General features: G+C 45.2%; 1 protein-coding gene across 23 annotated transcripts in view; it reads right to left on the reverse strand.

Annotated features, from left to right (window-relative positions):
• Window positions 1–13,816, reverse strand: part of LOC102407486 (phosphodiesterase 4D interacting protein) — a 240,015-nt gene that overhangs the window by 23,798 nt on the left and 202,401 nt on the right. For 15 of the 23 annotated variants that reach the window (XM_025288007.3, XM_044944464.2, XM_044944463.2 and 12 more), the window contains 7 exons: window positions 11,021–11,253; window positions 7,609–8,044; window positions 6,293–6,485; window positions 5,068–5,187; window positions 3,389–3,917; window positions 1,731–1,966; window positions 650–701 (listed from right to left, as the gene is read on the reverse strand). In XM_025288007.3, the coding sequence (XP_025143792.3) occupies window positions 650–701; window positions 1,731–1,966; window positions 3,389–3,917; window positions 5,068–5,187; window positions 6,293–6,485; window positions 7,609–8,044; window positions 11,021–11,253 (1,799 nt within the window). The remainder of the gene's footprint in view (window positions 1–649; window positions 702–1,730; window positions 1,967–3,388; window positions 3,918–5,067; window positions 5,188–6,292; window positions 6,486–7,608; window positions 8,045–11,020; window positions 11,254–13,816) is intronic. The other 8 variants (XM_044944467.2, XM_025288006.3, XM_025288000.3 and 5 more) reach the window with 1 other exon arrangement.

Genomic DNA, 13,816 nt, shown 5'->3' on the forward strand with positions numbered 1-13,816 from the left:
GATAAAAACAAAATCCTTTGTCCTTCACCGCAGATATTTTGAGGAGTACTGAGTGGTCTAAAGCATACTCATGACACAAAGGGATTTGATCTAGAAACTACAAAGAACTCTGAGCCTGAACTTTATTGTACATAATAATAAAATATGCAGTGACTCATTGAAAACTGATTTCCAAGGCACTGTAGCCTCCCAAGATCTGAAACATTGAGGAATTTTATTAGGAACTGTAATCCAATTCTTTTTTTCCCAAGGAAACTGTGTGGCCACTAAACTAGCTGCTAACTCAACTTGGGGGTAAGCCAACTTGGCAAAAAGCACACCGTGTATTTAAACACACAGAGTCGGGGAACAGAAGAGATCCTTGGGGTGCCAAGGACCCTTGAAATTTGGTAAGTTTACTTTTAGGTCAGACTGACTCCAGGTTACTAAGCCTGGAGAATCATTATACAAATAGAAATCAACAGAATTCTATCAAAAGGGTGTAAAGAATTAGGCTAAAAAGAACAGGAAGGTGTTTCATGAACAAATTAATTCATTACAATCAGTATTTTCCATACCCACCTCCCCACTTCTGACTTGTGAAGTTGCAGCCCTCCTTGATCCCTTAGGCCTTGTTCCCAATTACTTTACCAGATTCTATTTGAATTACCTCAGAGCCAGTGGCTCGAGTCCAGCTTGATCTTTCTCACTTTTATGATCCTCTGCAAACCAAATTCAGAAAGAAACAGTAAGAAATTAAACAGGTCTCACTTTACACATTACAAGTGCAAGAGCCTATTCGAGTGCAAAATAGTGACCATGCTATGTGTGGTCAGGACATGTGGAAGAATTAATCTGGGAGACCTCAGGCGGCATCTTTAGAGAACAAACCTGCAGGATCTCCAGCGCTCGCCAGGCAGAACTTCCCTGACCTGGCGATCACCATCATGACTGCCTCTGCCCCAAATCAATGCAAAAAAAAGTTTAAAAGGCACTTGGCCAGATTCCCTCCGTAACATACCAGGCTCCAAGCCTGCCACAGAACGACTCCCGGGTGAGAGCTCTGTGTCCCCTCGTAGCTTTCACGTAGAACCTGCTCTTGCTTTGAGGAAGTGACCAACAGCCCTGCCCCACCTCGGCACCACTGGGATGTGGGCTGGTTGGCCCCCAAAACTGATCCTGCTGTGCCCCCTCGGGTGCTCTCAGGAAATTCTAAGTAAAAGACTCTAACTGTGACCAGTATTCCTGGCCTGTGTGCTGTGATGTTCAGTGCCCACGTTCAAGTGGGCATGGTGCTGTCCTTTATCTCTATTTGAATTATATTCATGTGTGATGCCAGGCAATAGGCGAAGAAACACGAGATGTCAAAAGGTAAGTCATTTGCCCACAGAGACTGAATGGTAGCATCAGGCTAGAGCTTGTGTCCTGCAGTTCTCGATTCAGAGCTCTTTTTATTGCTATGAAGTCCTCCCATCCCTCCTCCCTTTCTCCCCCAACACTGGATGAACTCAGCCTCCTTTCCCAAAGGGCACATTCCATAAATGATGACGTTTCTACAGTTGTAATCACGGCCTCTCTGACCCTGTGGTTCCTCCTCTGTGTGGCCTACCGGCCAGTCCTGATCCAATAACGGCCCCCAGGAATGAAGCAGAAGCAGGACTTGGGTTAACAGCTGTGGGAGGTGAGGTGGCCACCTGGGGCTAGGCTCTGGGAGTCACTGAGAGGGTCCCAAAGCCATGAGGCTAACTTACTGGTGCTGAGTTTGCTGGTGAGCCTTTCTGTCAGCTGGCTGCCCTGGGCGAGGTGCTCCCGGAAGCTCTGTCCCAGGTAGTAGTCAATGTCATTGCTCCTTAGGAGGTCCTCGAAAGACTTTACCGTGTCTTTTGAGTGCTGGGTGAGAAGATAACAGATACCTCTCCCTTCCCGTATTTTCTGACGTAGGTAGGATAGTTCTCGGGCCTGGTCCTGAATCAGGGAATCATATTTCCTAATGAATGAAAGAAGAGGAAAGAGTAAGAATGGAAAATTAAGCTATGGGGGCTTCTGTAGAGATTTCTGTAAGAGCATCTCTAAGAATTCCTCTGTTTATGCTGAATTCTGGCACCAAAACCAAAGGATGTGTTTAAGAGTACATTCTGTTCTGACAAACTTGCATCAGACAACATGGTACACCACCATTCCTCCACTGTTTAATATACATTAGTCATGTGCCAAAAGTGAAAAATAAGTTCTGTGGGGGTAAATACCGTGCTGTATTTTACTTCCCTTACAGCACCAATATAGTGTAGACTTCTAGTTGATAATAAATGCTAAATATATTTATTGAGTAGGCACTCAATAAATACTAAAAATCCAAATAAGTCCTTTCATGTCCTCTACTTCAAAGATCATCTATATTACGGCAGACTGTATTTTGCAAAGATGGCCGTTACTCAAGCTCCCGTTCCACATGCTTGGCTACAATATGGCTGTGCCCCTCTTTCATCATTAGGAAGAAGTCATTTTCTACCTCCTCAAATCCGTGTGGGCTCTGTGACACTGCGCCAAGTCCAGGAATCACTCTCAATTCACTGGGCAACTTTTACTTCCTGACTCTTGGAAGCCAGCTACCATGCTGAAGTGAGACAACCACTATGAGAGGCCCAGGCCAGGAGGAAAGGCCCCAGAAGACAGGAAGCCACGTGCAGAAAGAGAGAAGCCAGGGAGCACTGTGTCACCAGACACGTGGATGAAGAAGCCATGTCTAGCCAGACATCTCAGTGACTCCAGCCCCAGCCATCATCTGACGGCATGAGAGACCCCAAGTGAGAGCTACCTCTACTAAGCCCGGCCAATCCACCTAAATTACTGTTTGAATCCCCTACTTTGGGGTGGTTTGTTACTCAGCATAGATAACCTGGATACAGAGATGGACATCTAGTCCAGTGTTTTTCAACACAAAGTATTAATAACAATAATAATTATGGCAAATAGGGTTGAGAGCTTTAATATGTGCTAGGCATTGTTATAAGCACTTGGATTAATTCATTTAAACCTAATAACCACCCTTTGAGATAGGTTTTCTTATTATCCTCATTTAATAGATAAAGAAACAGGCTCAGGAAGACTAAGGAGGCTTGCACAGCCTGTAAGTACTGGAGCTAGGATTCAAACCCAGGAAGTCTGCCTCTAGTTTTACTACTTGTATGTCTGGTCACTGTATGAAGGCATTCCTAAGAGGAAATCCCAGGGACCTGGTACCTCCCAGCAGGGGTCATGTGTCCTTTCTTAACACCCAGGGCTACCACTGAAATAGGTCCTCTCTGACTGCCCCAATGGGTTCTCTCTTCTACCTGCCTGGGCTTCCCCATTTCACACATAAACTTAGACATCTTCAATCAAGCAATGATCCACAGAGCACCCTCCTTACCCAGGCCACGAGGCAGATCTCAGCTCCTCGGCCAGCTTCCCTTCCGTTCCAGTTTTTGGCAGCTGGGCTTCTAGCTGGGACACCCTCTGGATCAGACTCTCCAGATCCTTTTTAGCCTGAAGCCCTGGAGGGTAGAAAGCCCCAGTGCCATCAGACAGCCACCCCTCGTCCTCATCAGTGACACTGCGCGGTGAGGATCCCTCTAGGGCACCAACGGCCTTCAGCTTTCGGGGTCTCTCCAGACTAGATGAATAATCGCTTGTAACTGAGAGGGACCGAACCCGGCTCTTCAGGTTCTGAATGACCTTGTTGGCGTTCTGCAGCTGGGCCTTCAGATCTTTGATGTCCTTACGTAGGACAGAGATGTCTTCTGACTTTCCGTATGCCCGGAGCTCCTCCTGCTTCCCTAGTTGGCTCTCTGGGGGCTTCTTCCCAGGGGGGCTGGTCATTGTGGAGTCCAGGTGTCCCTGCTCGGAGCACAGCCCCTCCATCAAGACTGTTTCCCTGAGGCTATCGTGCTCTTCACACTCTGAGAAAAGATAAGACATCCTCCTGAGTAAAGCTGGGCATGCTGCTGAGGCCATGCCCTTCAAGGTCTTGAGGACAATAATTACTAGAACAAAAGTTAAAGCAGTACTTTATTCAGCGCTGGCACTGTGCTAGCTTCCATATGCTGTATTTCTTGTCCTCCAAGAGCCCTGCAAGTCAGGTGTGGTCACCTTTTATTTTACTCAGGGTTTTTCTCCTCAATTTCAATTTGGTGGATGTCCCTATAGCTAAAGTACAGAAAAACACTTTTTTTAGATGTTCAGTTTGCATATCCCCCTGATAGTTCAGTTGGTATCTGCCTGCAATGCAGGAGACCCTGGTTTGATTCCTGGGTCAGGAAGATCCGCTGGAGAAGGGATAGGCTACTCAGTACTGTATTCTTGGGCTTTCCTAGTGGCTCAACTGGTAAAGAATCCACCTGCAACATGGGAGACCTGGGTTCTATCCCTGGGAAGGGAAGATCCCCTGAAAAAGGGAAAGGCTACCCATTCCAGTATTCTGGCCTAGAGAATTCCACGGACTGTATTGTCCATGGGGTCCCAAAGAGTTGGACATGACTGAGCAACTTTCACTGACTCACTCAAAGCTCATTTGATCCTCTCATTAATAAATAGACTTTAGTATTTTTTTTTTTTTTCTGGCGGTTCAGATAGTAAAGAATCTGCCTGCAATGCAGGAGACTGGGTTTGATCCCTGGGTTGGGAAGATCCTCTCGAGAAGGGAATGGCAACCCATTCCAGTACTCTTGCCTGGAGAATTCCATGGATAGAGGAGCCTGGTGGGCTGCAGTCCATGAGGTCACAGAGTCAGATACAGCTGAGTGACTAACACAGACACAGTATTTTTTCTGAAATAATCAGTTGGATGGAACATCTTTTTTTAAAGTTCACGCTGAATTTTTTTTTTAAACAGGCAGCATGTTGAAAACTAATTGTAGAAATTCAAACTCACTCTCAGCTTCATTTTGGGCATGAGTTCTCCAAACTTTCTGTCCCCCTCTGTCCTGTGTCCCTTTCAGTCTACTGCACCCCTCAGCCCTGCTCCTCATCAGACATGGGGTTGGCCAGCAGCACCCAAATGTGAAGGCTGCCCTTAGTGGGGGAGGGCGAGCCCCACACCCAAGCTCTCACCAGGGCTGGTGCTCTCCTCCCGCTCAGCCTCGTTCTCACTTCGGCCACAGGTCTCATAGCCCAGGTCCTGGAGGTCCACCTGCACCTGCTTGCTGTCCTGCTTCACTGACGATCCACCTGCTTGGGGACAGATGGGGGTGCTACAGAGGATCGAAATTTCCCACATACCCTCATCCTCAGCAGCATGCACCCTGGCCCTTGGGGAGGTCAGACCCCGAGTGGGATAGATGCTTCTCTGGACTGAGGTGGGAGAGGAAACACCTGTGCCAGGCAGCAGGACCTCCCCACTAGGTGAGCTTATTCCCCATTGGTGAGCTTACCTGCAGATAACCTGGGCTTCCCTGGGACCAGACATGTTTAAGTCACACACTGCATACTATCAGCTCTACAAGCCCCAGGGAAACTAGCAAATGCTTTGTTCGTGGGGGCTCAGGGAATGTTTGGATGGAACAGAACTAACTCAGGTTCAAAGACACCAAGATCTGCACTGTTCTGTAAGTGTTATAAACGTGACTGTTTTATGTTAAACTGATAAAAATTAAATAAAACTTTAAATCCTCAAATTGGATTAGCTACATTTCATGTTCTCCATAACCACATGTGACGTAGATACAGAACATTTATGTCACTGTAGAAGTTCTACGAGAAAGCACCGATTCTAGACCAACAACATGGTACATTTTTGAAGAGTCTACTGTGGTGCAAAGAGGAGCAGAAGAGAAACAATCAACATATGTTGAGAGCGGTAAGGCAGTCTGTTGACTGTACCAGAAATCAGTGAAGCTGGATGTTAGCTCATTTCCTCCCTATGCTGTCACTGCAAACTTGCTTTATTCATTTATTTGTTTCTGCCATCTGCAAATTGAAGTTAAGTATCCACTTCCATGGGCTTCCCTGGTGGCTCAGTGAAGAATCCACCTGCCAAAGCAGGAGATGTGGATTCGAGCCCTGGGTCAGGGAGATCCCCTGGAGAAGAAAATGGCAATACACTCCAGTATTCTTGCCTGGAAAATCCCAAGGACAGAAAAGCCTGGCAGGCTACAATCCATGGGGTTGTAAAAGAGTTGGACATGATTTAGCGACTAAATAACAACAACAATCCACTTCCACAATGCTAAGGTCATAGTCAGGATTAAATTGGCCATGAGACTGGGAAAGAAGAGTGAAGTCTGCAAAGCATGAGCTTCTCAGGGAGAAGACAGGTGGTGGTGAACTTAAGACTTACTAAACATGACTCTGTATTTCTCCAGCTGGTTGGCCTGGGCAAAGACAGTGGCTTCTGATATCAGCAGCTTCTCCTGGAGATCCTGATAGCGTTGTTTGCATTGTGCCAACTGGGAGCGCAGGTGCTTCGTGGATCCCGAGAGGCTAAATTCTGACTGCGGCCCAGGGTCATGGGTCTGGGGCTGGTTATCCAGCTGTGAAAAGAGCCAGCACAGAGTCAGGGCCATCTGAGCTCCTCCCCAGGCAGTGGTGGCCACTTCGCCTTGCAAACCCTGTGTACTTCATCCATGTGTCTGTCGTAACACTCCTCATTCCACTTGGCAGCTACTTGCTTTCCAGACTGAGCGCCTGGAGAGCTGGGGTGATGTTTTATTTATCTCTGTTGCTACAGCACACAGCACAGTGCCGCCTGAGTCTGTGAGGAACCCTCAGCAAATGTTTGTTCAATGGTTGAAAAGAGAAGGGATGGAAACCTCCACTCATCTCTCTCTGCATTCCTAGCCAGTTGTTCTCTCAGTCCTCTGCAATCCATTTTACTTAATCCTCAGCAGGCAATGGCACCCTACTCCAGTACTCTTGCCTGAAAATCCCATGGGCAGAGGAGCCTGGCGGGCTGCAGTCCATGGGATCACAAAGAGTCGGACACGACTGAGCGACTTCACTTTCACTTTTTACTTTCATGCATCGGAGAAGGAAATGGCAACCCACTCCAGTGTTCTTGCCTGGAGAATCCCAGGGATGGGGGAGCCTGGTGGGCTGCCGTCTATGGGGTCCCACCGAGTCGGACATGACTGAAGCAACTTAGCAGCAGCAGCAGCTCAGCCCCCTCCCCTTAGAGAATCCTGACAGTTCCTCTGAGGCTCAGGAGCAGACCCCTGTGCTGAGCTGTGAAGTACACAACAGTGATAAGTAAGAGATGTCATTACACACCACTGACTGGCTGCCTTAAAGCCCTGTGTGGCTCTATATGGCATCCTATGGAAATGATCTGGTTTTGTGCCATCTTTCCCCACCATGTTGAATATCTGAAGGGCAGAGATGAAGTCTTATTGCCTGCTTCCAGTGCCTAGTGTCTTGCCTGGAAAATTAAGCACTCAAATATTTATGAAAGTTAACTACTCATGCAATATTCATGAGATAACATTATAAAAGAAGCCTTTCTAAAGGCTGGATGTTAGAGGAACGGTGTCACCACTACTTGTGGTGCAAGGCTGCCCTTCCCGTGGTGCCTCCTGACCCACGGGGCAGACCTGTTTAAGGTAAAAATGGACATTTCCAGCCTTTCTCCAAGGGCTTTTCATCTAACCCCATACTTACTTGGTGAGCATCCACTGTGAGGGCAGCCCCAAGGTCAAGGCTCCGGGGTCTGGGGCACGGCCTTGTGGTCACACCCTCCTCTTCTAGGCATTGGTGCTTTCCAGGAGAGTAAACCAGCTCTGTGTTCATTCTGTTGATCTCCTTGGCCAGGTGCACAAGGAGCTCAGGATTAAGCTTACTAGTCCCTTCCTTGCTGCTCAGCACCAGCTGTTCCTTGAGGAGGCTGATGATATTGCGGGCATTCTTCAGTTTTCCCTGGACCTTTCTGAATTCAGCCTGAAGGCTATTCTCATTCAGACCCCCTTTGGCAACCACAGTCTCCACCATCGCCTCGCCCTTCTCCTTGTCTTCCTCAATCTCCCATCCATCAGACATTGCTTCTCCCATCTGCTCTTTCAGCTGTGCATTCTCAAGGCAAAGGCTCAGCATGGTGTTCCTGCAAGAAACATACACAGTCAGGGGCCGGGTCTGTTCTTGGCCTCATTTCCTAAGAGCCTGGTTAACCCACAACTCAGTCCATCAGAGACTCAGAGACACCCCAGTACATGAAGTGACCTCAGAGACCTATTAAAACATCCCTTATTTTATATACAAAGAAATCAAGGCTCAGGAAGAGCAGGAGATTCCCCACACTCCCATAAATACTTGGCAGCATTATCACTAAAAATCTTGGACCCAAGACACACAGTCTACTTGTCTTTACCCGTGTTTGCAACCTCATGTTCTAATTTTCAGTGGCCTGTAGAATAAACAAGGATACTTAAACTGTTAATAAAAAATAAAAAAGGACATTGCCTGGGAGAAACTTATTATTATGTAGACTACAGTTCTATTAATTATCATCAGTCATTTTTAAACTACTGGATGAGAAACTGGGACCCAGGAACACAGAAGAAACAAACAACACTAACCAGAATCATAGTCAAATGTACTTATGCTAATTAGTTGCTTTCTATCTGGCTCCTGTGATAGGAGATCGTCTTCATGAGAGCAGGGATTCTGTCTGTCCTGTTCACCTAGTGTCCCCAGAGCCTCCACAGTGCCAGCTGCACATAGAATATTCATATTTGCTGAGAAGATATAATGGGCTAAACAACTAATTTTCACCAAGATATTCTGGTTGCAGCTTTTCCTCCCAGCAAATCCTTCACTAGGATTGGATGAAAGCAATAAAAAGTATGGCTTTAATAAGGCAATTTACTTAAAATGGCAATTCACTTCATTGACTTAGCGGAGCCACTGGATGCTTACACGAAATTCTTAAGTGCTATGGTTAGTTCAGTGTCTGCAACTGAGAAGTTATAGAATTCTGCTCTTGTCAGCTGCAGACCTGAGGAATACTAACAGCAGAATCCTAGGAGGTGCTTGCTTAAAAAGCTTTAGAGCTAAGGCCTAAGAATCCACATTTTATTTAAGTTCCACAGGTGATTCTTAAGCACGTTGAGAACTGCTGACCAGGAGAGAAAAAGGAAGTAGCTAATTCACAGCCTGAAGGACCAGCAGTTGGCTGTGCCTCTACATTGCGTTTCTCAGAATCCTAAAGTTTTGGAATACAGCAGAGCTTGTCTAGAGTGAATTAAGGATGAGCATGGTTTAGGACACAGGAATCAGAGAGACTGTGAGAGTTTCCTCAACGGAGAAAAGGGGAACAGGTATTTTGCTAAAACTGAGGTGTAACAGGGAAAGAAAGGGGCACATGTGTATAAAGAATATTTAATGTTATGTCATAACTTTGTATTTGGGGGAAAAACCCTGCTCTTTTCACAATACAAACTAAGAAAAGCAATGCTCAACAAAATCTTCCCAAAAGAGAATTGCATAGAATTACGAATTACATAGTCAATCTTCTACAGTAGCAATGGTGCTTCTATATTCAGCTGTGGGATTGAAAGAGATGTGCTGTTCTCGCCCATGATAGCACAACAAAGTTTACACACAATGAAGTTTAAATCGAACTTAAGCTTTAGCTTAAGTAGAATTTAGGATGAGAAATATCATGATGATTCAGAGTAGAAGAACCAGAACAAAGGATGATTGCAAGAGAATTTCAAAAAACGTTTGATAAAGTATATAGGAGAAAAGGCTTAGAATTTAATATTTGGGAGCCAGGGATCTTGCCATGGACTATTATGCAAACTTCAGCAAGTCTGCTAGAACTTTTTAGGCCTGAGGTTCCTTAACAGTAAAAAGGTACATTGTGCTAGATGTCTAAGTACTAATATTAATATTATTCTATGACTCAGGGACATTTAAGTGGCACACAATAGGCAGGGAAACCATAGGGTATGGATTAGAAGCGTTCATCTGCACAGCTGTGTTCTAAACAGCAGGCCATGAGGATTGTGACCCTCATGGACGAATGAGTGAGTAGATTATCCCTATGCTATCAGCATGTTTTCCAAGCTTCTTTTGGGGGCGAAGGGAAAGATTAAAGGCAGAGGCATTCTAGCCAATGAATAAGTTACTTCCCACTTTTGCAAAGTAAATAAAACAGAAGAGATTATTAAAATTGTTATTCCACAATTTAAGGATTTGTGCTGCTGAGAGAAAGATGAGTGGAGGCTCTGTGTAAACCCTCCTCCTCATGGATTGTTCTGGTTCTGCATACAGCAGTGAAGCATCTTGGGTAGCAGGAGATTCCTTACACATTCCAGTCAATTCAAAAGAGCAATACCTGTCATACAACTGGAAGATTTCCACTGTGACAGTCATATGTATAGCAGATAATGGGCATTTCTATATTGAATTAAGACCAGATTTATTTGAATAGGGCTTCCCTGGTGACTCAGAGGTTAAAGCGTCTGCCTACAATGTGGGAGACCCGAGTTCAATCCCTGGGTCGGGAATATCCCCTGGAGAAAGAAATGGCAACCTACTCCAGTACTCTTGCCTGGAAAATCCCATGGACTGATAAGCCTGGTAGGCTACAGTCCATGGGGTCACAAAGAGTCGGACACGACTGAGCGACTTCACTTTCACCTAGTTCAAATGGTAATTATTGATAATCATCATTATTCAGGGCTTCCCAGGTGGCACAGTGGTAAAGAATCCACCTGCCAATGCAGGAGATGCAAGAGACATGGGTTTGATCCCTGGGTCGGGAGGATCCCCTGGAGGAGGAAATGGCCCTCACTCCAGTATTCTTGCCTGGGAAATCCCATGGACAGAGGAGCCTGGTGGGCTACAGTCCATAGCATCATAAAGAGTCAGACATGGAGCACATACACACACACACATGCATTATCTAGTATTATTAGCTTTTCTAAGAATCTGTAGAACCATGCATGCATGGAGCCTGGGATGTGGACCAAGAAGCCCCATGGTGGCACGAATTCCTTGGCTGCAGCAATGTGGTCCCTTGGCTACAGCAGCCTCTCAATCAGCAGGTTCCTCTTCTCTGGGCACGTCCTACCTGATGTGGGCCACAGAGGAGAATCCTGCTTCCTCGATTTGAGCCTTTAGCTCCTTCAGTTCCCCCTCAGCTTTCCTCTTCTCCTCTAAGTGCCGGTGAATTTCAGCCCTCAGGTGGAGCATTTCCTCCTGAAGACCCCTGTTACTGTCCCCTCCTGTCAGGGAAGGAGGAGCAAGAGACACATTCTGGATCTCCACAGCTGCCCGGCTTTTCTCCAACGCCACCTTGATGAGCTGAAAGAAAACCATGGTTTAAAGAAGTTAGTTCACTAAGAGGATCTATGAGGAACATCAGAGCACAAAGGCAGCCTTTAAAGGGACCAAAAAAGGTAGACCTCTCTCCTAGGACTTTCCCAACCATAGGATCCCTGGAGACTGGGTTGGGTGAGAGGACGCACCACACAAGCAGGGAGAATTTTTGCCATGGGCAGCAGGAAGAAATTGCACAGGTGGGTGAGGAAAAACCACAAGCACACAACAAACTTAAAACAAATGCGAACAGATGAGGTTTAAAGAGGACTGGAGAGTGTGGATGCTCTTGATTCTTCTCTTTCTGGGGGGACAGAGTTCCTTGGGAGCCTTCTTACAAGACAAAAAGCTTCATCAGTTCCACAACACTCGAGCCCTTGATTGCAAATATCATGGCTAAGATACCAGAGCTCAAAGCCTGAGGCTGGGTCTGTAACTCAGACTCTGACAAGGATGATTATGAGGAAGGATCTGGGCACTCAGGAGTCATAACCAGAGAAATGGGGTATGGGTGGAGTTACAGGTAAGACAAAGGAACTAATTTCATTGGCAGCAGGAGAATCACAATCTATAGTTGGTGAGAAGTTAAAGTTGAGATCACCTAGATGGGATGGGATGGGATAGGAGGAGGGTTTGGGGGAGAATGGATACATGTACATGTACGGCTGAGTCCTTCCGCTGTCCACCTGTAACTATTACAACATTGTTAATTGGCTATACCCCAATATAAAACAGAAAGTTGAATAAAATATTTTAAAAATAAAATAAAATGAGGCCACCTGTCTAGCAACCACCTTCCCTGTTGGCTAACACTCTGTGGTGGTGCTGCCAGCCAAAGTGTCTCTACAGATCTAAGCAAGTGAGAAGAAAACAAGCAGAAACAATTTGGTTTTTGAAGATACTCTTGAAGTTACTCCTTAAGATTTTAACAAAAGCAGACTGTATGGTTTTTTCCTCAAATAACAATTTTTTAACTTTTAAACTTTTTTACTATTTGTCTTAGGGGCCTCTCCAGCTTTTTCATCATGCTCTTTAAAGAAACCAAAACCCAAGTATGATAATCTACTTAGTGTATGACCAATTATTTTAGTACATGAATTTCTTTCCTGTCAAATATTAATTTTATATCCCAATGTTATAATGGCTTCTTTTTCCTTTCAGCGGCAGCATTTTGGGGTTTTGCTTAACTTCAAGTTGATTTTGACCTCCCAATTTTCCACCTCTCCACACAGCTATTTCTGGGTCATGTTTTCTCTCTATAAATATACTGACTTGTACCTGTCACAAATTCATTCTGGCTACAAAGGACCACTTACAATCATCATCAAAATATTTATGTGCATCTCCATAAATCATGTCAGATCAGATCAGTCGCTCAGTCGTGTCCGACTCTTTGGCCACTTGATTAGGAATGACTTGTAGAATTAATTATATACTTGATTCCTTCAATTAGATCAGGAATATATTGAACAAAACAGGGCTCAGAGGAGCTTAAATGAATCAGTGATTAATAGATCTGCTTGGCTTGGCTCAAAGCCACTGACTGTTGCTTTGGACCTCGTAACAGCATGTTAAAATCTAGGCTTCAGGTGCGTGGTGGGGTTGATTCATGGTGTGTATGTGTAAAGCGTTTAGTAGCACAGCACTGGAGGTTGTGAAGAGATGTGCAAGTTCTGCCCTCTCGACGAAGAAAGGAGAAGCTGCCTATGTGTGCTCATTTCCCAGCACCAATCCCACCTGCAGCTGTAAGCCTGAGATCTGGGAGGCTCCTGAGAATGTCTCTATGGCTCTGCTGCCAGGCTTAGACTGGTGGCCATCCCTGCATGTGCCACGAAGCACTTGGGGCAAAATGAAGGAGGAGGACTGGATAAAACCACTTTTGAAAGCTTATGACCTAACCTTTCATTTAAATTATGTGACATTATCTTTCTACATAAACTCTTTGCAACTAACTTACCTAAAATAAACACTGCCATCAGCCTTGCATATGGACACAGTTATTCTTTGCTGTTAATAAAGGGTGCTCAGTTGCTCAGTTGTGTTTGACTCTTTGGGGCCCCAAAGACAGGGGTCCTCTCTTGATGGAATTTTCCAGGCAAGAATACTGGAGCGGGTTGCCATTTCCTACTCCAGGGAAACCTTAAGGGTTCCTTCTGCTTAAAAATAATGTCTAATTTTAATGATGCCATCTATTTTTTAAGTGCCTTCTGGATGTATGTTATCTTTTATTGATTTAAATACACTGGCTTTCTTTAAAAAGGGAAAATAAAACCCATGGAATGTCAACACCAGAATGGACCATATGGTTTATCTGGTCTGATTTCTTACTTTTAAATGAGAAAACAGAGATCTGATTTGTTCCCAGGCTAATCTGACTTTTCATATTTCAATGTCCAAGGGAGTTTATTTTGGCTGCTTTGTCTTTAAATTTTAAATGTAAATGCATGAAAAGTGATTCTGGATCTAGCATTTTAATTATTTTTTTCTTTATCATCTATGGGAAGCTAATATTTCTATTGTTTTTCCTCAAGCAAAACCCCAGGGTGTC

Source organism: Bubalus bubalis, chromosome 6 (genome assembly GCF_019923935.1).
Source record: "Bubalus bubalis isolate 160015118507 breed Murrah chromosome 6, NDDB_SH_1, whole genome shotgun sequence".
Classification (NCBI taxonomy): Eukaryota; Metazoa; Chordata; class Mammalia; order Artiodactyla; family Bovidae; genus Bubalus; species Bubalus bubalis.